Below are 25,759 nucleotides of genomic sequence, written 5' to 3' on the forward strand. Positions count from 1 at the left end.
TATAGCAGATATTATTATTATTATTAAATTCATTTATTTCAGATAAAATATTAATCTATATTAATGTTAGTAACAGCGATTTCTTAAAAATATGTTAGTAAGGACATAGAAACTAAACAAAAGAAAAGACATACAACATACATACATACAATTACAATAGTTTACCATTACGAGCACATTTTGTGGACCTTTCTGTAATGATTGAGAAAAGGTCCATCTAATCTCGAGAATATCATAGCCAGGATGCTGTTGGAGCTAGCGCCTACCCTGCAGAGCAAGGACGCGCATCGCTTTATTATTATGCCATAGAAAACGTCGATATGCGTTTCCGGTCACCGTTCTTGTCGAACCCGTCGTTTGCGACGAAGGGCTCGGCGAGTAAATTAACCCACAGATGCAGTTGATCTTCTCTGTGGGTCGCGTATCCGTTTCGGTGGTTGATTCTGCGAAGCACGGCTCTTGCTAGGGTTCGTGTTACCAACAACGCCGGTTTGAGGGCCACGAGCCCACCTACTAGTTCGGTGAATTTAGAATAACTCCGCGAGGTTACTAGAATAGGTAGGACAGAAAAGTCGATACGCACCTCCGCAAACATGCCCGATGCGCTACAGAATCGAAACAGCCCCATCAGTTTCCCAAATGCATCGTTATACTGTATACGTATATAATGATATACCCGGCGTTGCCCAGGTCATCTCATTTACCACGATAAAAAATATTTTTGCATAAATCCATGAGCTTTTGCGTGAATATTAGTTACAATCGTCCATTCAAATTTTTTATAAATATTAAGTAGGATATTTTAAGCCAAACAAATAAGTCATAAAGATCACATAAATTATATCAGATCTCTTGAGATATAATAACAGCTATTCATTGGAATAAGGTCAGAGCTGTTGACAAAGTCAATCTAGTACGTACTACTGTTTATTTAACATTGTTTTCACTGATCCGTATACCGCAGCCGCAAATTGCGGATCACTGCGGACTACGTACGGTTCTTTAACACTCTTATTTTGAAATAAATAAGCTTGGCCGCATGTTGTTGAGTAGATTCATTTCTATGACTGTCCTGAATGTTTTAGTTTCTTTTTCTGATAACAGAAATAAAATTGTTTTTATAACAATCTGAACGTCACCGCATTGTAAACCGGATTGTTTTAAAAAGTATGTAATAATTATGAAAGATTTATTGTTTTTTTATTGATATTGTAATAAAAAATATCGATGAGGACGTATTAATTGTTGTTCATCACTATTATATCGATAATTTTAATTGGTATAAAAGTTAACATGGTCGTATGTGTATCATTTTAGAAATTTAATCCGGTAGGACATGTAACTACGAGAACTACGTAGACGGAAGCAAAATACGCGCGTTCCACACCTGTATCTGTTTTTCTGAATAAACAAATAAGATGTAGCGTTTTTGCGTAGCCCGTAGCTGTTCTCGTAAAGTCGGTAGAGCGGTACGACAATGTCGACACTAATGATGTTGACACTAGAGGCGGGCTAAGGTGGGCTCGACACTCTCCCTCGTGCGGCTTGCCTCGCGCCTATCCCGCTCGTCTCTTCGAGTGCACTTACCTACATACACCACTAAATGTACTCGAAGAGATGCTCGAACTGTGTTTACTTCCTTTATCGGCCTTATTGCCAATGTCAGTGCGCTCTTCATTTTATTTTCCTTTGCACAATTTAAAGGTCTATTCACAAAATCTACTACACAAAATATCTCTAATTATCCTTTTAGCAATTGTGTTGTTTTGAGTAAGCCTACACTAATGGAGTTGAAATGTAAACTTTGTTTTATTTGCTAAACAGGACGAAAATGTACCAAGAAAGATTCGATTACAACTTCAAACAAATAGGGATACACGATAGGAAGCTGTTTTTCCGTGTAATAATGCGCACACAATGCTCTATTTTCCACAATATTTCCAGCATTATGGAGATGTTTTTCTGGTTTTCTTTTCCGGTATGCAGTGTCGAAGTCGTGTTATGGTAAAAAATAATATTAATTTGGAAATCGATTATGAGTCTATACTAATATATAAATTTACATTGGTTTTTACGGATGTTCCGTTATAGCGGTAGGCAGCGGCTTGGCTCTGCCCCTGGCATTGCTGAAGTCCATGGGCGACGGTAACCACTCACCATCAGGTGGGCCGTATGCTCGTCTGCCTACAAGGGCAATTTAAAAAAAAAAAAAATATATATATATATAACTACTGAATCTTGTATCCGATTGACTTGAAACTTGGTATCCATGTAGAAAATACATTTACTTAATGGATAGGCTAATATATCTATGAGTGTTGGACTCCCTACACCAGTTGCGGGGGCGTTAATGATGAGAATCTTTGTGAGGGCGAGAAATAATAATGTTAATTTTAAATGCCCAGCGAAGCGGACGGGTACAGCTAGTAAATTTATAAATCGTTGTAAGAGTCATATTTATTGTTAAACTAATGTGTGTGTGTGTGTTTTTGGTAGGCTCTATCATGTTCCACGTGCGGCGGCGTCCGGCGGACTCACAGCCACGGCGACGGAAGAAGAAGGTCGGCACAGGCACCAACGGGCGTCCAGGCAACGAACCTTTACTTCTGGAGGTCGCGCCCGACGCCACGCCTCTAGAGAATGGACGCAGAATCCGGATTACCGATGTCGTCGAGGTAAATGTCGTTCACTACGCGCCATCTCAATATGATTATTTATCACGTTTTTATAGTCCAGACTTAACTGTCTATAAAGTACAAACGCTAAAATATTAAATTGTAAAATTAAAAATAGTGTTGACAATAGAAATGACAAACATGTTATAACTTAAGGTAGGTAATCATTAGTCATTTCATCATCATCACATACCTAAGTAGCCGGTCATTGAAGTGGTCAAGCCTCTGATGATGGTTTGTTTAGTAATCTTATTTTTAAACTAGGCCATAACGTTGCTCCTATGAAAAAATTACACTTAGCTAAGAATGTATAATTGTATCATTTTAAAATTTGATATTTGGATAATAACATAACAAGCACATCAGCTACATAGGTCCGAAATCGTTAAATCAATACGACATCAAAGCAAAATACTGTTTTTTAAATGTAATATCCTCATTGAATTCCGTCATGTACCAAATTTTGTACAAAAATTTAATTCTTACTCCTCAGAAATGTTTAATTTAGTATATTATAAAATCAAAATAAACATCATTCAAATTGATTTGTAAAATTTAATAAAGTCTAGCATTATCTTACGGTCCATAGGTTTTTCGTCCTTTGTATGTTACATTTTAATGCCAGATGCGGTCGATAAAGTACTACAGCGTTTTCATAAGTAATGTTAATAACGAAAATTCACGCTTGTCTGGAGTTGGTATTACTAAGAAGATGTTAGCGTTAGGTCAAAGGTATGTAATCTAACTACAACGGCAGCTTTGTTAGCTGTGGGATATAGTAAATGTGATGTTGATACCACTCCTTCTTTTAATGACAAATATATACTTAAAGTAGTAAGGTAGTTTTTGTCATATCTACTTGTATACCATTTCCATACTGCCTATTTCTGGAACGATGCCATCACGTATTTGAGTTTGAAAGGTGGGATAGCTAGGAGCTGTTGTACTTTAGCCCACTGAGTTTCTCGTCGGATCTTCTCAGTGGGTCGTGTTTCCGATCCTGTGGTAGATTCTGCGAAGCACGGCTCTTCCTAGGATTCGTGTTAGCAACGTCGTCAGGTTTGAGCTCCGTGAGCTCACCTACTAGTTCGGTGAATCTAGAATAACCCCAAGGTGACTAGAATAGGTAGGAAAAAATATGCTTTTGTACAACAATTGAGTTCTCGACTTCATGTTTCGGGGTGGATGGAAGTATTAATGGTATTTATAACTCTGTTGACCACATACAATGAGTATTTCTGCCCATCTAAAATAATTTTTAGTGTGAGCTGGCGAAATTTTTTTGTAATCAAATATACAGATATTGATCATAATTTCTAATATGAATACATATCACCTTTTTGGAAAATTTTATTGTTCTTTTTTTTCGTAGCACTAGACAAAATTTAAGTAAATAAATCTTCATACACATTGTATTAATACGTTTTTTTTTATTGCTTAGATGGGTGGACGAGCTCACGGCCCACCTGATGTTAAGTTGTTATCGGAGCCCATAGACATCTACAACATAAATGCCGCCATCCACCTTGAGATATGAGTTCTGAGGTCTCAGTATAGTTACGTCAATTACACTCATTTGTATTATATGTTTTATAATATACAAATTTGTATTATATTACACACACCACGTTATAATTACATTCGGACATCAGCTGCATTAGTAAGCTGGCTCCACAGTACGCGCGGCAACAAATTAAATTACTTATGTTAATGTAACACGTAACATTCCTACAAGTCTTTCGCATTATTAATGTATAAAGCTTTTCCACAAACGCGCTCTCTCAGTAATCAGCGGGGAACTTAAGCATATTACTCGTAGATCCGAGTAATCGCGTAAGAACAAAAACGTAATTATAAGCGTACCTACGACACTAATTCATCGAATTAGTTCATTTCGAATTACTGGGTCTGTACAAACATCAAAATAAAAACGGTGTTGATTTTGAGATTATGTAAAAAAAATCCTTCAGAAATTATTGCCAGGGTGTCTTGTGAGCCCGCATGGGAAAGTACCAACACACTGCCTATTTCTGCCGTGAAGCAGTAATACGTTTCGGTTGGAAGGATGTGTTAGCACTTGTACTGTAAAACTGAGACTTAGAACTCTAGTCTCAAGGTGGGTAACGGCATTTACGTTTTAGTTGCCTATGGGATCCAGTAACCACTTAACACCAGGCGAGCTCGTCCACCCATATATTCAATAAATTAAAAGATCCTAGAAAAACTACTTTATTTAACTACTTTAATTAATTGCATTATAAACATTACATATTCTCTATTTGATTGAATTTGATGCTAAAAGTCTTAACTACTCGAGTGCTCCGAACATAAATAGAGCACTTTGATAGAGAGACGCTCACGGCACTAGAGTACTAGCAGTAATAGAGTAATGCTGCAACTCTCATGTATCATCATTTAATATCTCGCCAATGATATACATTAAATAATAACAATAAATTCTAAACTAAAAGAATAAACGTTCAGTGTGCAACGGTCCATTAAAATAAATTAGTTTAACTCGTGTTTGTTAATTAAGCAGATAAATAAATGGAAAACCTATGTGTAATCATGAAAATTTTGTCATGGTCTTTTCAGTTTGTTTCAGTGAAAATTAATCAATACAAAGGTTTATTTCCTTAAAAATCTTTATAAGGGAAAACCAAAGTGTTGAATTCCAGAAAAAGCTAGTGTCCTCTGTTTTTCTCTTACCCTCTTTTTGGCGTCGATAACCATTCAAATAAAACCTGTACATACAACAGATATGTTAATAAAACCCTGCTGACATTACCGTTCTAAGGCTGATAGAGTAACTTATTATTATGTACATATATTTTCAAAATTGTTTCCCTAAATGAAGTTCACGAGCGATATTAGTTTTGAATTTTTTTTTTATTGCTTAGATTGGTGGACGAGCTCACAGCCCACCTGGTGTTAAGTGGTTACTGGAGCCCATAGACATCTACGACGTAAATGCGCCACCCACCTTGAGATATAAGTTCTAAGGTCTCAGTATAGTTACAACGGCTCTCCGCCCTTCAAACCGAAACGCATTCTTGCTTTACGGCAGAAATAGGCGGGGTGGTGGTGCCTACCCGCGCGGACTCACAAGAGTTCCTATCACCGGTAATAATTACGAACTGAGCAAATACTAATTGTAAATTTTTTATCGTAGGTTGGTTCGGGAAATGGCACCGCCCTGCAGCTGTACGGACCGTCGATACAATCCCGGCATTGCGTGGTCGCTCCCGCTGACGGTGGCGGATACACCGTGACTCCGCTACACGCGGACGCGCAAGTCTTCGTCAACGGACAAAGGATCATGCACACACAGCGATTACAGGTAAATTAGGCTTTAATTAAATTTAAAAGCGGGTTTCGTTTGCTGCACACAAACTCCCATGCGTCATACCTGGATACCGGAATAATATGGTTTTTAAGGTTTTTTGGAACGAAGTTCCTTATGGGACGATGCGGAGGGGTACCCTAACCGGGAAAAAACATCCGTAACGTAAGATTTTTATTAGTAATGCGCACAGTGTACGACTTAACTTTGTAATAACGTACAAAAAATAACATATTTTTTAATCATTAATTGACCACGATCTCCGAGCGTTCATTTGCGCAATACACTAACTCTTATGCAAACAACCGTGAATGAAGTGTACCACAATAAGATCGCACGTTACCGAATGACCGTGGGTTCTTGCGAAACCTCCAGTTTTATTTTCTTTATACCTCGAATAGAACTTAAAATTAATATTTTTATGATAAGGAACTAAGTTCCTGTCCGGTGTCCCACGACACCACACATCTTTTATTTTTAAATAATTCGTATTAAACTTAATAACGTTCTAAAATCAATTTTTCCAACTACATTCAGATATTCAACCACTAATTTTAGTAAAATAAAATAAAGGGTTATTTTTTTATTATTATTCTTGAAGTGTGCCAATGAAGTAGGAATATCAAAAGTATATTTTAACTCTTTTATAGGGTATTCTAGTACGAATTGTGATCTCTTTCGTACTCAATTTGAAAGGTTTAATAAATCAAACAGGAATAGAACTTTCAAATATCTATACTTTAAATTTCTAGACAATGATTTCTGTTTCTCCGCACAACGTTCACTATTGAACACGAGCATTACTTTATAGATACTAGATAGAGGTTTTCTATTCGAAAAGTCCTGTGAAAGAAACCCAAAGCAGTGGACTGCGTGGATTGTTTTTTTTTTGTTTATGGTGATGGACAGACGAATGAACTGTTCGCTGATTGTTAAATGCTCGCTGGAGCCTCTAGACACTTTATAATAGGAGTGGGTAATATCGGTTTTGCCGCGTATCGAATCGTATCTATATATCGAGGATCAATATCGGATATTGTATCTATATATTTTCTGAATCTATATATTGATGGATGCTAGTAGATTTTCTCGATTCATGATATTTGAGATTTGAAACGATACGCTGATATAATATCGTAGTAGATATAGATTTAAGTCAACGTTATACGGTTGGTTTTCTGATATCAATTTATAATATGATTTTAAAGTAATAAAAAGAACATGAAAATAAAAATATCAAAAAAACTTTCCTTCATGCTTTTATCAGGCTTAGGACTGGCTACATTATTTTCAGTTTTTAGTATTTTGTATCTTAATTTAAAATTACAAAATATACCAAAAGAGTGTAGATTTCAAAAGTTTAATACAAACACAAGAAATAAACTCAATTATTTGGATTCAACTAAAAATAGAAAAATGTGTACTTTAAAAATCAAACACAAAAAACTTTTAAGTATTTATAAACACTTGTCCAAAAATTGTAGTTCAAGGTCAAAGCGCGTGAAATTAAATTCAACGATGCAAATAGGCTATACTGCATTCAAGTTAGGGTCGAAAATTGAAACTTCTTTCCTAAATTGTATCCTGCTGATACGCTAAGAATAATCTACAGACTTATGGATATGGACTTAAATAATATAAGGTTTACAATTATATGGATAATGCCTGTTTCTGTTTCATTCATCACATGATATCCCTATCGTGCGCTCACTCACTCTGGCCGATTCGATACGAACCAAACGAATATTGCTGATATTCACGAATCGGTACGATATGCCGATGCGCATCACATCGAGTAATATCGTGTATCGGCTGATATCGTTATATAGATTTCCGATTCACGAAACGGTACGATATGCCGATGCGCATCACATCGAGCAATATCGTGTATCGGCCGATATCGATATATAGATTTCGTGCGGGGCGATATCGGATTCAACGATATTGCTGCGATATTATAGATATTGAATCTAGATACGATTTATATCGCCCACTCCTACTTTATAATCGGATTACTGCATCGCGATAGATAGATGTAGGATGGCGGTATATACCCGTGTACTGCCACTATAAGTTTTTGTATTAAATGAAACTGATTAATGCCAAATAATATGAACGCGATACTTAAAAAATATTCGGCCTTAAAAATATTGATTGTCGAATGAATATCTTTAATCATTACAAGAACGATTACGATCACGTTTCTGTTCCCTATTGAATTTTCTCCTAGTACGTCAACCTCGCAAGCTACATATTATATATATGCTCTCTCGATACTTCACTCTATACAGAGATGTCGAAATCTCATCTACGTCACTCGGTATGTTCTGGAAATTGTTTTTATTTATTTATTGCTTGGTTGGGAGGACGAGCTCACGGCCCACCTGATGTTAAATAATTACCGGAACCCATAGACATCTACAACGTAAATGCCGCCATCCACCTTGAGACATGAACTGTAAGGTCTCATTTTTAACAGTACAACGGCTACCCCGTCCTCCAAACCTTATTATTAGGATTTTTATCTTGTCCTATAATTAGGATTTTTTATTATTACTAAAAGAGGTGGACGAGCTCACGGTCCACCTGGTGTTAAGGGGTTACCGTAGCCCATAGACATCTACAACGTAAATGCCGTCATCCACCTTGAGATATGAGTTCTAAGATCTTCGTTTTTGCAGTACCACAGTAAAATATTTTATTTTTCTGATTTAATTTAATTAAAATTAATATATTGTCATGCATCCACTGCTACACAGTACTTGCGCCACTTTGAGAAGGCGGCACGACATGAAAACCCTTTTGTCGTGGCCGCCGGAAATTACATATATAACTAGTTAATATCAGTAAAATAAAGTTGTGAGTGATTGATATAATATACAATTTAGGAACCAGAAGTACCGTAGAATAAAATAAAATTTCGCAACCTCAAAAAACTGTTCTGCTCACAGTAAACACAGTCGGTAGTCTGGCGCTCCGTTTACAACGGGATTTTTGAACGGAACTTGGCGCCAGATTCTACCGAATCTGTGGACCCGATCCCTGTGGACCGAATGGTAAACAGTCGACGTCGTCCTAAACCCGTCATTACGGATCCTCCCGATCTATTAATGGTGCTTTTAGGTACCTCAGGCACCGGTCACCGTCCTCGCCGTCGCTTGCGACAAAGGGCTCGACGAGTAAACTAACCTTTAGGATACAACCCACTGAGTTTCTCGCCGGATTTTCTCAGTGGATCGCGTTTCCGATCCAGTGGTAGATTCTGCGAAACACGGCTCTTGCTAGGGCCAGTGCTAGCAACATTCCCGGTTTAAGCCCCGTGAGCTCACCTACTCGCCCGGTTACGCTGTCAGAGCCTCTCAAGGCTAAGCATAAGAAGGAAAAAAAAACACAGTACTCACACCATCATCCATAGTAGACCGACAGACAATGCCTTAGGCATTAAGATCGCCACTATAATCTATGTGTATAAAGCTTAACAAATTATAGAACAAGAGTAAAGGGTAAACAAAATAAATAACAAAGAAACTATTACCAAAACTAATTCTCAAATCATATTATCCTGTTTTGTACCACCGATGTTGTGATGCGATCTATGCGTGCTACTGGTTCGTCAGCCCTCATATAAGTAGGTTAATAATAAAGCTTAATGTAAAGCCGTGATAAACAACGAAGTCTCGTCTTGGGCGAAACATTATGTAAGCTTATATATGTATGTACATATATATGTTTCGTACTTACGAATATAATACACGTTATGCATGTACATAAACAAGTTGAATACGAAGTATGAAAAAGCTAACAATTTAAACTTAATGCTTCCGTTGGTGAGGTATTCTTGGTATTTGACCTTATTTAACATTCTTTTTATTTAAGTATGTTTGGTAGGTACGTTCTATGGTAATCAATTTTACAAAAAAAAAATTCCTTTCACAATAGAATATTAATATTTGTCAGTTGTCCAACTCTTCGCACACGTGCATTTTAGATCTGTACCATTAACGTTGTTACTGCCAACCGTGAGCGATAGTAATATCTAATTTCAAAGCTGAGCGGTGATTAATGTTTGATGCTGTCACACCATAAGCACTTTAAAATGAATAAGTTAGAAAAAAAAACCAAAAACGTTGAACGCTTCGCAAATATTCGGAACACGTTTACTTTGAGAAAATTGGCTTGTTACCTTTTTAACCAATGTGAAAGCCTATTTGTTTCCGTCCCCGAGCCTGTTCGAAAGTCCCGAAATTGGGTAATTCTTTCTGATGCTTTCAACGAGGCTTGAACTGTATGTCTTTTTGATGTTACAATAATACATTGAAGAGCAGAATAGTAATGGTCCACTGGTAGTAGGGAAACCCGCATGAAATCGTGCGTGTACCACCACCGTGCCTATTTCTGTTGCTAAGATTATGTCTCAAATTGGATGGCGGCAAATGCGTTGTTCGCATGTGTGGGTTCCATAAACCACTTAACAGCAAATGGGCTGCACACTCGTTCACCCATGTAAAAAAAAACTAAACTAAATTCCTGTACGTAAGCGCTTTGCGTTTGATGCCCGCAACGATCCATTTAACTCTTGCGAAACATCTCGTCTCGAACTATAAAAGCACTAGAGTTTTAACGGCTGAATTAAAATATTAACGAGCACTAAAAAGGTTTATTTACCTCTCCTTTTATAGTAGTGGTAAATACGTATTGTTATTAAGCATACAGGGCGCCTAGTTTTGAACATCTGTGTGAAACTGTGTTTTCAGCAATTGAATTTTGTGGCTTGTGTGGTTTCGAATCACCAGCTACAGAACGACCGCGACCGGTGCGGTACGCGGTAACGGGCTGGATCGAAACGTCCGTGGCTTGTTATTTAAGACGGACGATGTATTCATAGTCATGCGCTTAGGTCGTGATTCTATCCTTGGATCAGTACCAATTTTACTCTTATTAATTACGAGACCAGTATGTGTTCATGAAAAACAAACAAAGCAACATCATTGTGTTATAAAATAAAAGCAACAGTCTTTTAATTTGCGTTCTTACATATTGGCTGATTTTGTTAGCTCGCATGAGTCTGTCTAACCCGACGTATGTACGTAGGTACTTGTGCTGCGAACCAGTCATGTTTCTGTTTAAAGAGATAACTGTTATGACAATACTATTAAATTAAAAATAATGTTCAATTTTGAGGTCTATATATTCCGGTAAAAATGACCAGGCGACTTGAGTTATTACACCTATAAAAGCAGCTAAAATATATGCGCGCTCACAGGACCTCTTGTGAGTCCGCACTGGTAGGTACCACCACCCTGCCTGTTTCTGCCCTGAAGCAGTAGTGCATTTCGGTTTGAAGGGTGGGGCAGCCGTTGTAACTATACTGAGACCTTAGAACTTATATCAAGGTGGGTGGCGCATTTACGTTGTAGATGTCTATGGGCTCCAGTAACCACCTACCGTGGGCTGTCAGCTTGTCCACGCATCTACGAAATAAAAAAAAAGACAAGAAAATGGTAGCATAAAAGAAGACGCAGGGGAGAAGTCGAGGTTTATGGGCTTGAATATGTAAGATTACAACTCAGTAACACATTTGTTGCATACATATATTAAAAAGTATGAATCTTTGATTCTGGTGGTAGGTAGGGCGTCATGTGATCTGCGCGGGTATTTCTGCCGCAAAGCAGTACTACATTCCGGTTTAAGGAGTGGGGCGGTCGTTATAATTGAGAATTACAACTTGTTTCAAGGTGGATGGTGGCAATTCACTTTGTTATGTCTATGAAATCCGGTAATTCCTTAACACCAGATGGCCCGTGAGGTCGTTTACGACCCGGTTTATCTATACTAATATTATAAAGAGGAAAGATTTGTTTGTTTGTTTGTATTAAATAGGCTCCGAAACTACTGAGCCGATTTGAAAAATTCTTTCACTGTTTGGACGCTACACTATTCCCAAGTGACATAGGCTATAATCTTTTTTGAAAAAAATTAGGAATCCCTACTAAAACTCCAATAATGTAACCCAAGGTGTAAAAAAATTACCTAAAATATTATTTACATCGCGTGTCCTGCGAAAACTATTGATGATAGAATAAAATAATGTACTACGACTTTGTAGAACACATTATTATTTACAAAAAGTGTCGCGACAGTATATGTCTAACTATTATAGTTATGCCGCAATAAGTGTTCTTTTATTTAAAAAAATAAAACAACGTCAAATATCGCTAAAATGTTTGTTCAAGACCCGAGCGGAGCAGGAGCGGGCCGCTAGTGCTAAAATTAAAAATGAAACATCGTAGAATTGTTAAACATAATTTGAATTTTAAAAAGCACTATAGAAAATTGTAAATTTTATTTTTGTGCTACTGTTAGCAATATTTGCTTAAAGCAAATATTGAAATAACGAAAGGTGTTATTTGCTATATTGGTGCAAATTCTAAATGAGAAAAGCTTTGCGTAAATTAATATCACTAATTTGTAATTTATTATCTGAATTGAATCTGAAAAGGCTTATTTCAGAATCACTACGTTTGGAAATAAAAAAACAAAACTAGTTATTACTTTACAACAAAATTTTATCCTATCTAGAAAAGTCTGTAAACGTTAATGCTGACCCAGTAAAATACATTAACTTTCATTATACATACTCGTTAAAATACCGTCTATGTGGGCCTGTTTCTTATCAATTCAACGATGAAAAACATTTTCCGCTTGACGGAATACGGTCGTCACTGCAATCTACAACACGACGAATAACTTAACGTCAGAATTATACATAATATATTTACGTATTTGAATGTGTGAAATCGCCAAATTTCTAAACAGGTTACCGGTTTGTGGGTTACCTACTTTAAGTTTGTACAGCTGTTATATCGAGGGCTGAAAGGCTATTCGATTTAAGCGACATTTCACTTAATACGCGATATTTATCTTTGTAATTAAAGGTTCGTCTTATTTGGTACTAGCGACCCGCCCTCGCTTCGCTTCGGAAACATAAAATTTTATTATTGATAGCTGAGCTGAACATCGCGGGGATGTTACCCGCTCTTATTGTCGTACCGCGGCTGAAGCCGCGGGGCGAAGCTAGTCTAAAAAAAGTAGCCTAAGTTACTCCTTATATCATCAGCTACCTGTCAGTGAAAGTCCCGTCAAAATCGGTCCAGCCGTTCCAGCGATTAGCCGGAACAAACACACAGATAGACAGACAGACAGATAAAAATTGTAAAAAATGTTATTTTGGTGTATGTACCGTATATATATTTATAAGCACGTACTAAAAAGAGGCTATTTCAATATTACAAACAGACACTCCAATTTTATTTGTATGTATAGATTACCATCAACAGTTCGATGTTTTACTTTACTACGACTTCAATTAAGTTTCCTCCATTCAAATAGCCAAAGAAGTTATTTTGATATTTTCTTCCAAATTTTTAACATTAAATGGCTCTTCTGTAAAAAGCCTTTGCACCTTCCGATATAACGCTTTCAAAAAAGTAACGTACCCACGTATTTTTATGGCGTTCTAATTTGAAAGTAATCGCAGACTTTAATGTTGTTACGAAATCACAGGAACAACGTTTCCTTTCCCCAATGAAATGTCGTTAGAACTCTGACTCAGAGTAATTGTATCGGACGTTATTTTCAGAATTTACGACATGCCGGTGGACTGTAATTTTGATCATGTCGATCGCTGATGTTTAATTGGCAGTCTAAAGTGCGTATTCAGCTAAAATACGTGGGAGATCAGAACAGATGCTTAAACGTTCTGTTGTAATGCTATGCTCTGCGTTACGTTTTTTTAGGATGTACATATTATGTAACTGAAAATAAATTGGATTTTTTTTATTGCTTAGATGGGTGGACGAGCTCACAGCCCACCTGGTGTTAAGTGGTTACTCGAGCCCATGGACATCTACAACGTAAATGCGCCACCCACCTTGAGATATAAGTTCTAAGATCTCAGTATAGTTAGTTACAACGGCTGCCCCACCCTTCAAACCGAAACGCATTACCCGCGCGGACTCACAAAAGGTCCTACCACCAGTAAAATATATGTAATTGCCTTGTTTGTTGTTTCTTGATCGCGTTCCGATTCGAGGTCCTATTCACTTGAATCATGGTTACAGTTGTTGTTGCCAATTTAAACAATATTTTTTCATGGTGAGCACTACTACTACATTACCAAAGTTCCATGAGTGACGCGAAAGCAATTTCAACAAATTGGTGTGTTTTATAAATTTAGCTAAAGTCACTAATTACAAAGCGTAGTAGCGTGCGCCTCTAATAGTTACCTAAAAAAAAAACCGAAATAAATACGTTTCAACAACTGAATAATTAACCATGTTATCGTGTGACAGAGATCGTCGATTGTTTCCTAATTGCTGTGTTCGTGACTTTTTTTTTTTATTGCTTAGATGGGTGGACGATCTCACAGCCCACCTGGTGTTAAGTGGTTACTGGAGCCCATAGACATCCACAACGCAAATGCGCCACCCACCTTGTGGTATAAGTTCTAAGATCTCAGGTATAGTTACAACGGCTGCCCCACCCTTCAAACCGAAACGCATTACTGCTTCACGGCAGAAATAGGCAGGGTGGTGGTACCCACCCGCGCGGACTCACAAGAGGTCCTACCACCGGTAATTACGCAAATTATAATTTTGCGGTGTTCATTTTTATTACGTTTTTTTAATGTATGTCGCAGCACGGATGTCTGCTGAAATTCGGGCGCGTATCGACTTTCCGTTTCGTGGACCCCGCCCAGGAGAACCTGATCAACAGGAACTTGGCTCAGTCGCAGTCAAACTACGGCTCCGGATCCATATACGACAGGTAAGACTCCGCGCATCCCAATACAGCTTGTTTCTTACGTGTTGTGATTAGTTATTATAATACCCTTTGTTGAACTTAGTTAGTTTCAGAGACTCGTTCACCTTCTGAAGTCTCATTTGTACGTACCTACCTACCCACACCTGCAATGTTTTATTACTAGATCTCTATGTTTTGTCGAACATAACCATGTCCACACTGGAGCCGGTCGCTTCTCTAATCACCGTTTTATGTTGTTCATTTTACCGTTTTCTTTTGCATGTTTCTCTGTCACTGGCTCACGACATCCGCTTGTGTACGTTTCCCCCTACATTAGGTCGCCCGCGTCACCGGAGCCGGGCGGCGCGATGTCCCAGCAACCGGACGCGCTCGACAACAACGCCAACGACGAGTACCACCGCACCGTCAGCCCGGTCTCGAACGACCACTACTACAGAGACTCGAACGAGATCACGCCGTACAACAACAACAACACGCTCAAACTCGACAACGAGTCGCTGATGATGTCGCAGCACCTCACCGACTCGAAGGACGAACACACCGGATCGATTTACAACGATCACGATCAGAGCACAAACGCGAACCGCACCGGGAACTCGCAATACAAAGATAACTACGAAACCACGTTCGATTTAGACGGAAACGTTGAAACGAAAAGCATCTGTAGCGCTAAAAGCGGAGGTTCAGGACACGAGAACAGGTAAAACTACGTTCACATCAAATAACATCTCACCTAAATACACAGCTTTAATTATTTTTTTTAGTCTATTTTGAATTGATCTTTTTAATGAAATGCCAAGAAATATTCGCAGTTATTGAGATTTTGTAGTATAATGTTAGCGCGATGTGCAGGATGGGTGCTGGTCGAATCGGCCAAGAAGCGATCCTGCCGGCCGTGCTGGAGTTCCCGGAGGCGGGACAACAACAGTTCCTCGCCGCGGTCATCACCAGGCTCGATCCTCATGCCCCGGCGTTCAAACTCGCGCCCGTCTACACGCTCTATCTCTGCGCCAGGTACGAACACCACACTACACGAATATCTATCCGGTGGTAGATTCTGCGAAGCACGGCTCTTACTGGGGTTCGTGTTAGCAATATTTCAATTGCTGTACAGTTTCCGTACTCACGGACGACGAATGTGTTATCTGTCGACACTCATATATTTTGCTAACTATCCTCTATTTTTCTATAACAAATTCATTTTATAACGCTTTCGTTTCGTTTCACACCTAATACTGATCAGAATACTGATAGTGCTAGTTCTTGATTAGTAACTTATAATCGGGAATAATAAAAACAAAAAGTTAACACGTAATTTGACTGTAAAAGCAAAAAGCTTATTTTAATTTTTATATCCTGATTTGACCACAAATGATAAAAAAAAATCTTGAGTTTTCTTTGTCACGATCTGACGTGCTTTACTACACTACTCATAAAAACAAAAATACAAAAATATTCTATTGTTAAAACTTTTAGTGTGTACCTTTAGTTTATGTCTATGTGCTCTGCCAGATATCGTGCTTCAACTCATTACCGGCCCGAGCTGACGCCGACCGAGAGGGCCCACAAGCTGACCGCCTTCCTCCACCACGTCGCCACACTCATACACGCTACTGTACAGGTAACATAATATTACCTACATAATCATATTCAGAAGAAGCAAACACGCCTTTATTAGGTATGTAACTGAATATTTGAACATCCATTTTCATGGTTTTCATGGTATCTGATTAATTTGAAAATATTCACACGCATCAAGTACTGATGACAATACAATAATTTTATAACTTTGCTCTAATACTCTCTCCAGTTTCGATAGAAAAAATAAACATGAAATTAATTCTTAATTCGGTTTGCTATTTAAGCGTATATTTATATAATTATGTTTAACAAATTTAATATTGGAGTAGAATTTAATTTTGAAAATTCAATACTCAATATCGATAACAATCAAACCATACAAATTATTCCATCAGACAATGGTATTATTGTAACCTAAGATATTTTTTCGACTTCAATATAAACCTACATACATATATTTTCATGTATTTGTTAGTCGGACATGAAAAGAATTTATGTTATATAAATAAAAATAAATGTAAAATGGGTATATCTACATGTATATTAATAATAATAATAATCGGGATCAAGTCACAGAGGCACTAGACGCCATACTGGGACTCCCTGTACTACTGTACTATGAAAACTAGAGACTTAAAAACGATCCTAAATATATATTATGTGGTTAATAAACACTCGGACAAAAAGCAAATTAACCTGTTCCTTACACGAATGATTGTTCGATATGGGAATCGAATTTATGACCCTCAGCAATAAGGGGTACTAATAGCAGCACCACCAAATGAGTCAAATTAAATCGTAACCTGTTTACAATTTAATACAATTTCAAAGGTAGCCAAATGTTTGGGTCTCCCCTGGTATTCCTAAAGTTAATGGGCGACGGTAACCGCTCTCCATCAGGTAGGCCGTATGCTCGTTTGCCTGCAAGGGCAATAAAAAAAAAATCGTAAATGTATTTTTCCCTTTCCAGGAACGCGCTAGTGACTCTGCAGCTCAAGCGTTCTGGATGGCCAACGCCAGTGAACTGCTGCACTTCCTCAAATACGACAGACATATCTCCTCGTTCTCAACGCAAGCTCAAGAGTTACTAGCCATGACTGTACAAAACGCGTTCAGGTTAGTTCGTTTGACCTCTCTTTTTCAACCTGTATCCACCCAATGCTGATCTCTTCAAATGTAACCCTAAAAGCCTGTGGATGAAGATGCATGAAGACCTTATAACGGTTGTTTGACCGGTTAACTCTAATGATACGGAACGAAATATAAGGTGAGCTGGTTACTATTATGTAAAAAGGGTATTCTTGAAATATGTATGTAAACTTACTGGTAGCAGAATCTCTTGTGAGTCCGCACGGGTAGGTACCACCACCCCACCTATTCCTGCCGTGAAGCAGTAATGCAATTCGGTTTGAAGGGTGGGGTGGTAGCCATTGTAATTATACTGAGACCTTAGAGCTTATATCTCAAGGTGAGTGGCGCATTTGCGTTGTAGATGTCTATGGGCTCCAATAACCACTTTACACCAGGTGGGCTGTGAGCTCGTCCACCCATGTAAGCAATAAAAGAAAAAAAACTTAACAATAAACTAAAGAGTATATTATATGCGTTTGCGTTTCAAACACATGGTACCTAGAGTGTGTAATGTTTTTTTATTGATTTAAAGTATTTTTTATGCATATTTCTTTAAAATATTAGTATTCTGCACTCCTTTATATTCTCTATAAGTGAAGGAAATTAATTACATATTGCTCCGTCCGCGCAATTTTCGTAACAAAGTTTTTGCGTCACGTATCAATATATAGATTGTTGTTATTCACGTGCAGTAATCTGGTGGCGTGCTTCGAGGAGAGTCTGGGTCGCGCCCTGGCGGCTCTGACGAGCGGCAACAGCGCGGAGGCGACGGCCGCCACCGAGCCCGCGCTGCAGGCGCTCGCCGCCGCCATGGTGCTGCTGCGCCGGTGCAGGGTCAACGCGGCGCTCACCATACAGCTCTTCTCGCATCTCTTCCACTACATCAACGCCGTTTGTTTCAACAAGGTAAATGTGATGTTGTATTTATTTTACCTTTCCCCTGTAATTGCATTACATTTTTTTTGTTGACATAAAAACATTTTTAGGTTGACTAGTTTTTGTATTAAAATTGCGAGTTTGTAATTTACTGGTGGTAGGACCTCTTGTGAGTCCGCTGGTAGGTACCACCACTAGTCCGGCACCGCCTATTTCTGCCGTGAAGCAGTAATGTGTTTCGGTTTGTAGGGTGGGGCAGCCATTCTAACTATACTGAGACCTTAGAACTTATATCTCAAGATGGGTGGCGCATTTACGTCGTAGATGTCTATGGGCTACACAAGACCTGGCTTCGGCCTTATTGAAAATTTATTTCAGAAATTATATAGAAGAGACAAGGCTGTATGGGCTTAGATCCCCTTGCCTTTCCTAATAAGATAAAAATGTCCCAAAAGATATTTATGGGCTCTAGTAACCACTTAACACCAGGTGGGCTGTGAGCTCGTCCACCCATCTAAGCAATAAAAAAATAATTAGAAATATCAAGAATTGTAAATAAGATATAATAGTTGTATTTATCGGCCCAGGTGGTGAGCGAGCCGGGCTGTGTGAGCGCGGCCTACGGGCGCGCGCTGTCGGGGCGGTTGGCGCTAGTGGCGGCATGGGCCGAGCGGCAGGGACTCGAGCTAGCAGCCGACTGCCATCTGGCGCGAACGCACCAGGCCGGTCTGTATACAATACTCTTAGCCCATTGAGCTTCTCTCCGAATCTTCTCAGTGGGTCGCGTTTCGGTTTCGATGGTAGATTCTGCGAAGCACTGCTCTTGCTAAGGCCAGTATTAGTAACACTCCGATTTGAGCCCCGTGAGCTCACCTGCGCGTTAGGGAGAAGCTGAAATAGCCTCTCAAGGCTATCAAGTCGTCGTGGCCTAACGGGTAAGACGTCCGGTGCATTCGTGTTGAGCGATGCACCGATGTTCGAATCTCAGGCGGGTACCAATTATTTCTAATGAAATACGTACTCAACAAATGTTCACGATTGACTTCCACGGTGAAGGAATAACATCGTGTAATAAAAATGAAACCCGCAAAATTATAATTTGCGTAATTACTGGTGGTAGGACCTCTTGTGAGTCCGCGGGGGTGGGTACCACCGCCCTGCCTATTTCTGCCGTGAAGCAGTAATGCGTTTGGGTTTGAAGGGTGGGGTAGCCGTTGTAACTATACTGAGACCTTAGAACTTATATCTCAAGGTGGGTGGCGCATTTACGTTGTGGATGTCTATGGGCTCCAGTAACCACTTAACACTAGGTGGGCTGTGAGCTCGTCCACCCATCTAAGCAATAAAAAAAAAGCAGCATAGGTAGAAAAAAAATACAATACTCACCTCCACGCTACACAGGGCTTGTGTAAAATATACATAAACTACTTATTAATCCTATACCATAATTAACTTTGCGTGAAATCTCTAACCTTATCTCTTCTTTAACCCCTTGATCGCCGTGTAGGTCACCGATGTCCTACGTGGCGCACTGAAATAATTATATTGATTTCTGTTAGGCATTATCTTTGCCTTCTTTTGTTTTTAATGTACGTTTTATGTTTTAGTCTTAGATCTCTTAGAAATAGATTAATTCTTAGTATCTTCGGAATCGTGTTTTCCAGTCCGGTGCTATAGTAACAGAAAGTGCGCCACGTAGGGCACCGGTGACCTACAAGACACTCAACATGTTAAACCCTTATATCACGATACTTTATTAACCGATTTATTATTTAGTCTCAAAACGTGTACGGTAAGAATTGTTATTTACTGAATATTTTATTTTTAATAAACATGACACACGTCAGTCTACTTATTACCCAATTACCATTATTTAATTAACCCGGCATATATTATAATTTAAAAAATTTGAGACGAAAGCTTTGTATTAAAAGTCATTCCCATTAAGGAAACAACGCGTACTTTATTTCGATGTCAAACTAGAGGGTGGGTGCAATAACCAGAGGTTTCGTTTGGCAGCCCGGCTGATACAGGGCGAGTATCGCACCGCAGAGGAAGTGCGGGCGGCGCTGTCGGCGTGCTTCAAGCTGAACTCCGCGCAAGTCCGAGCGCTGCTCGCGCCCATCGCCGCGCCCGAGGTCGTGGAGGCGGCCGTGCAGCACGCGCGGGCGCTCGCCGACGAGCTGTGCCGGGCCGACGGACGAGAGGTTACTCACATTCCCAATTTAGATTAAAATATTGCTGAGAATTATCCGGTTTTGCTGATTTGGGCATGTTATTCTCAAATATAGAGTGTATAATCTATGAATGCTATTACCAGAAACAAATATTATTTTAAATGTACTATACTTTTAGAGTTACTGTCTTGTAGGAGGACTTTTTGGCGGGAACGCGAGTAGTGAAGTTGTGTGATTTGTTTTATTTTGTCTATTTTGTGTTTCTTCAGGTTTAAATGTGTAATAACGGTGGTTTATTAACTGTTTAGTATCTCTGTGAAAGTGCACAAATGTGGGAAAATGAAACAAAGCCGTTGAACGTAACTTCTCGGGATCCTCCAAAAAGTCCACTGAAAAAGTCTCAGTAAATGACCACTATTTTAATGAGATTATATTTCATACCATATCATCTCATCTCATTTCATTTAATTTCATCCCAGTCTCAAATTAACCATCTTCATTTCATTTCACTCAATATTATCATTTTTCCTAAAAATAAGAATATATGAATATAATAAGACATGACTTAAAGGTCTTCAAAATCAAACGTCAAACAATTCATATTACAATGTATGGCAGTTAACTAAAAGAATGATTTATCATAGAAATTCAAAATCGACTATGTTTATAGGGTTCCTCAATACAAGGTTATTCCGATCGTAATTTAAAAATAAAATGTTGGAGCGAAATAGTAAATTTATTCAAAGAAAAAGACGAGATGAGAAGATGTTTTGTCAGTTCATTTCTACATGAACTCAATAATTCATCAAAAGATGATACTGACATTCTCGCGTAGTTAAAAAAACTTAGAAGGATATTTTCTTAAATCTTCATACACCATTTCAGCTCCAATCTGATATAAAAGAATGGATCCATAGTTTCTTAGGTTTCTTCTTATTAAGTTTTCGGCGACGCACATAATAAATAAGTGCGATTTCTTCTAAGCACGAAGCGTCCATCCTCAATACGCGGGAGATCTGAACTGACAGATGTTCGCCATTGGCCACTCCATTTGGCAACCAAAGGTAGCTTAATAGTGATTGCCTACATAGCGGGCGACGTCGCCATGGCCTCTTGGTGACTTAGGGCCCTAATAGGGATTTGATTTTCCACGTACCCTTAAAATATTACGAGATTTGTTAAATTAATAATTCAGTTCAAACATCTACCACGTAAATGTCGCCACCCACCTTGAGATAGCATTTCTAAGGTCTCAATATAGTCACAACGGCTGCCTCCTCCTCCTCCTCCTCCTCCTCCCCCCCCCCCCCCAAACCGTAACGCATTACTGCTGCACGGCAGAAATAGTTATGGTGATTTAATACATGTCGGATTTTGCAGATACGAGTCGAGGAGGGCGGTTGGCTGGGGGCCGGACTGCTGATCCCCGGGGATGGGTTCAGCGCGGAGGTGGTCCGCGGCGTGCCCCCCGGGCTGGCGGAGTTCGTGGCCCCCCTGCAGCGGGCGGGGCTGTGTCGGCTCGCCCACCAGCCGCACGCGGTCGGCGCGTGGACCGTGTACATGGGCCGAGCGTCCCCGCGACCCCCGCCCGTCCCCGACCGACATATCCTGCAACTACATAAGAACGCTAACGGCATGGGACTCAGTATAGTCGCCGCAAAGGTACTTTTTTCGCATTTTCAACTCTAAACATTAAAATCATAATATACAGTCTAATATAAATAACAATACCAATAACAAGTTTGATAAAACTTTATGGCTCTAATGGTAGTCTTTATGGACGAGAGAAAAAAAAACCACACATCTCATTAAAACGGTTTAAATGATGTTTACCTTCCGGTATCAAAGATGGGTTAGCCAAATTATTGTATATTCAGATTGTCTCAGGTTTGTCTTGTTTGATGTCTTTGCTATTCTCTACGAGGAAACTCTGCTTATATCGTTATGTATACGTCTCTTTTTCTCTTGCTTTATTAACGTAGCATCGAAATAGTTCGCTCTTTCTCGTACTTTATATCTTTCATATCTATTGACAAAAATCTGACACATATTTATATTTTACTCCCAATTCTCGTCAAATTTTTAATTATCGAATCGTTGCCTCAAAGCTTCTTTGCTTTCACTTCACCTATAGACAATATTCTAAATTCTCATTAAATATTAGATTCTTTATAATTAGCCGAAGTGTTGCTCTTTTCTTTTTACTTGGGAAACCTTTTGTAGACTTTATATATAAGTTAAAATACAACGATTGCGAAGTATTTAAAGATCTTGTAATATTTTCAGGGTGCAGGCCAAAGCAAATTGGGTATCTATATAAAGTCCGTAGTGCCGGGCGGCGCGGCGGCTGCAGACGGGCGACTGGCGGCCGGCGACCAACTGCTATCCGTTGATGGACAGTCGCTCGTTGGTATCACACAGGAAAAGGTAAAACAAATTTTATTTTCTATTAAAATAAATTGTTTTAATAAATTTATAATTCGATTAAATATTTTCGGTTAATTTGTTTTCTATAGGCGGCTGAATACTTAGTAAGGACGGGTCCGACCGTCACTTTAGAAGTCGCGAAACAAGGAGCTATGTTGCACGGACTAGCCACTCTATTACACCAACCGGCCTACAACAATCAGCGACCAGGTACGCCATTTAACGAATATAATTCGATTAAAATAATCGCACTATTAAAATAAATCAACTAATAGAGATGTAAATTGGAAGTTTTGCGTTCTTGGTCCAGCGGTGTGAATACGCTAAACGTGTTTTATTATCTCTACATCCCACATACTTAACGAGAAATCTATTCGCGATAATCACGTTGCCACCCTATTGCCAATTCTATCGATATTTTTAATGGATGGGTGACGAACCCGTTTTTAGCTGACAGCATATGTCTTTACATTTTATATTATGAGAAGTGTATTTTCTAATACTGTTTTTTATTATTATTAATCGTTACATGTATAAGGAAATCGATATCGAAAACAAAGCCGGACAGCTTCTGATGGCTTCTGTCACAGTTAAAAAGAAATTAAAGGAGGTTATCAAAAATTAGACCAATATTAGGTTTTGGTGTTATATTATTGTATTCGTTTTTTACATTATTTATTTCACAATTTAATTATTGTATTTTGATAAATAACAAGGGTAATTTAAAGAAAAAATATAGTGTTGAACTAATGATATGTATATTAATGAACATCAAACTTAAATCAGATGACGGCTGATGAGCACGGCTTCAAGTGTTGTAATGGTTGTAAACTGTAATGTGAAGCGAATTGCGGACTGACGTAATATAAAACTACTAATATTACAAACGCATGTGTTGCGACTTAACCCAATATTAATATATACGAGTATTTATTAAGTTTATTAATATTTTCAAACATAAAATTCACACACGCAGCATTCAACCAATGACCCATATCTGATCATTAGCCTCAACAAATCGGTTTCGCTGTAACATGAAGTTCGTTTACATAAGTCAGTGCTGGGGGCGCGTGTCGGTCGCGTGCGGTAACGTGTGTGTGGTCCGACAGAGGACGCGGAGGTGCAGTACGAGTGTCGCGCCCGCCGCAACTCGGGCACGTTCACCAACCCGCACCCCGCGCTACTCAAGCCCGCCTCGCCGCTCACCGAGCTCGCCACCGCAGGCAAACGCATTACACATATAAGCCCCGCACGTTGATGTTGCGATTTGGCGGCCATCTTGGTGACGTAGTCGAACTGTCAGTACCGTTCGCAACGTTGGCCAGCGCGTACGCGTATTATGTTATACGAAACTGATTCTGATGATAATGTGAGCGGAATTGAGGAATTATTAAATGAATAAACATTGATTAATTGTATTAATAAACTTTTTTATTATTTGTCCATTAAAATTGTTTGAGAGGCTTATAAAAGAAAATATATATCAAACAGACAAGACTTCTTTCACATTTATAATATTAGTACTTATTATAGGCAATTTTATAGGAAATATTTATGAAATTATTAAATACCTATAAATATATAGTATAAATAGTATAAATACCTATAAACTTTCTTATATATCTTTATACTTAGATATTTACAAAAATTATATATAGGTACATATATATAATTTACCTACCCGGTAGGTCAACTTCGTTCGATACTAACAAATAAATATTTTTGTTAACTGTACTTTTTGCGGGGGATGACGTCACGCACCTATTATCGTAACATGGTTCTATCGCAATATCAACGTGCGGGGCTTATACCTGCACGGCCCACTCCTCTCAACAACGTTCAAGAACTATGTTTCCTTGATGACCGCGACTCGCTCCCCTTTCGATTTTATATTGTTTGCTTTTTAGTTTTGGTTTTGTTTTGTTATAGTTTATGTAGTTTTGTTTATGTCTTCTGTGTTTTTGTTTTATACTAGGTTCTTTTTGGTTGCAAATTTTGGCTTCTTCTTACGCGTCCGAGAGCGCGTGCGAGTCGCAGTCGATAATGATGTCGTATTACAGGTTACTGTCGGCGGTCCTGCCGCGACCGCTGCTACCTGTTGAAAGACGAGTCTACGGAGTCCAGTACAGACGACAGCGAGGACTTTCGCCCTCTCTATCGTGGCTCGATACCCAAGCTCATTGTAACTTCTGACATGGAGAACGAACATGACGTAAACTTATGCCCGTTTATGAGCGATTGCCCTGTCGAATTTAAATCTAATCCGCCGCCCAGACCCATTCCCGTTTTCACGTTTACGTGTGAGGATTTCGACGAACAAAACAGTTGCAACGACCAGCACTCAATGGATGAACAACCCCCTCCCGTACCTGACCCACCTGTGCATTACGAGCAGTCCAGCGAGAGTGGAGAACCGGTCTGTCTAACGCCGCAGATGAAGCCAATAGACACGAAGCTCACACTCGATTTGTTTAACGTGCGCTCGAACGAGAACGACACCTACAGACGAAGGTGCACGGAGCTCGATGAATGCGTTAGCGCTTGTGACTGCTGTCGCACTCCGCAACCGGAGACCAAGTCAATTCCGTTTATAGACGAACCGAACTCGGAACCCGTTATATTTGAAAACGGAACAGTTCCTGATAAAATTACCACTCCGAAAATACGACGAATTTTACCGTCCATGTCCTTGGACAACGGCGAAGATAAACCTGAGACGGCTGACG

At 39.0% G+C, this 25,759-nt stretch overlaps 1 protein-coding gene across 8 annotated transcripts in view; it reads left to right on the forward strand.

Annotated features, from left to right (window-relative positions):
• LOC101740457 (afadin) overlaps window positions 1–25,759 on the forward strand; it is an 88,462-nt gene that overhangs the window by 43,995 nt on the left and 18,708 nt on the right. For 7 of the 8 annotated variants that reach the window (XM_012690661.4, XM_021348220.3, XM_021348219.3 and 4 more), the window contains 13 exons: window positions 2,497–2,675; window positions 5,848–6,015; window positions 14,717–14,844; window positions 15,158–15,541; window positions 15,694–15,855; window positions 16,354–16,462; window positions 17,393–17,538; window positions 18,246–18,459; window positions 19,017–19,155; window positions 20,449–20,636; window positions 21,987–22,268; window positions 22,893–23,033; window positions 23,123–23,243. In XM_012690661.4, coding sequence (XP_012546115.2) covers window positions 2,497–2,675; window positions 5,848–6,015; window positions 14,717–14,844; window positions 15,158–15,541; window positions 15,694–15,855; window positions 16,354–16,462; window positions 17,393–17,538; window positions 18,246–18,459; window positions 19,017–19,155; window positions 20,449–20,636; window positions 21,987–22,268; window positions 22,893–23,033; window positions 23,123–23,243 — 2,361 coding nt within the window. The remainder of the gene's footprint in view (window positions 1–2,496; window positions 2,676–5,847; window positions 6,016–14,716; window positions 14,845–15,157; window positions 15,542–15,693; window positions 15,856–16,353; window positions 16,463–17,392; window positions 17,539–18,245; window positions 18,460–19,016; window positions 19,156–20,448; window positions 20,637–21,986; window positions 22,269–22,892; window positions 23,034–23,122; window positions 23,244–25,759) is intronic. The other variant, XM_038019019.2, reaches the window with a different exon arrangement.

This window comes from Bombyx mori, chromosome 22 (genome assembly GCF_030269925.1).
Source record: "Bombyx mori chromosome 22, ASM3026992v2".
NCBI classification, from domain to species: domain Eukaryota; kingdom Metazoa; phylum Arthropoda; class Insecta; order Lepidoptera; family Bombycidae; genus Bombyx; species Bombyx mori.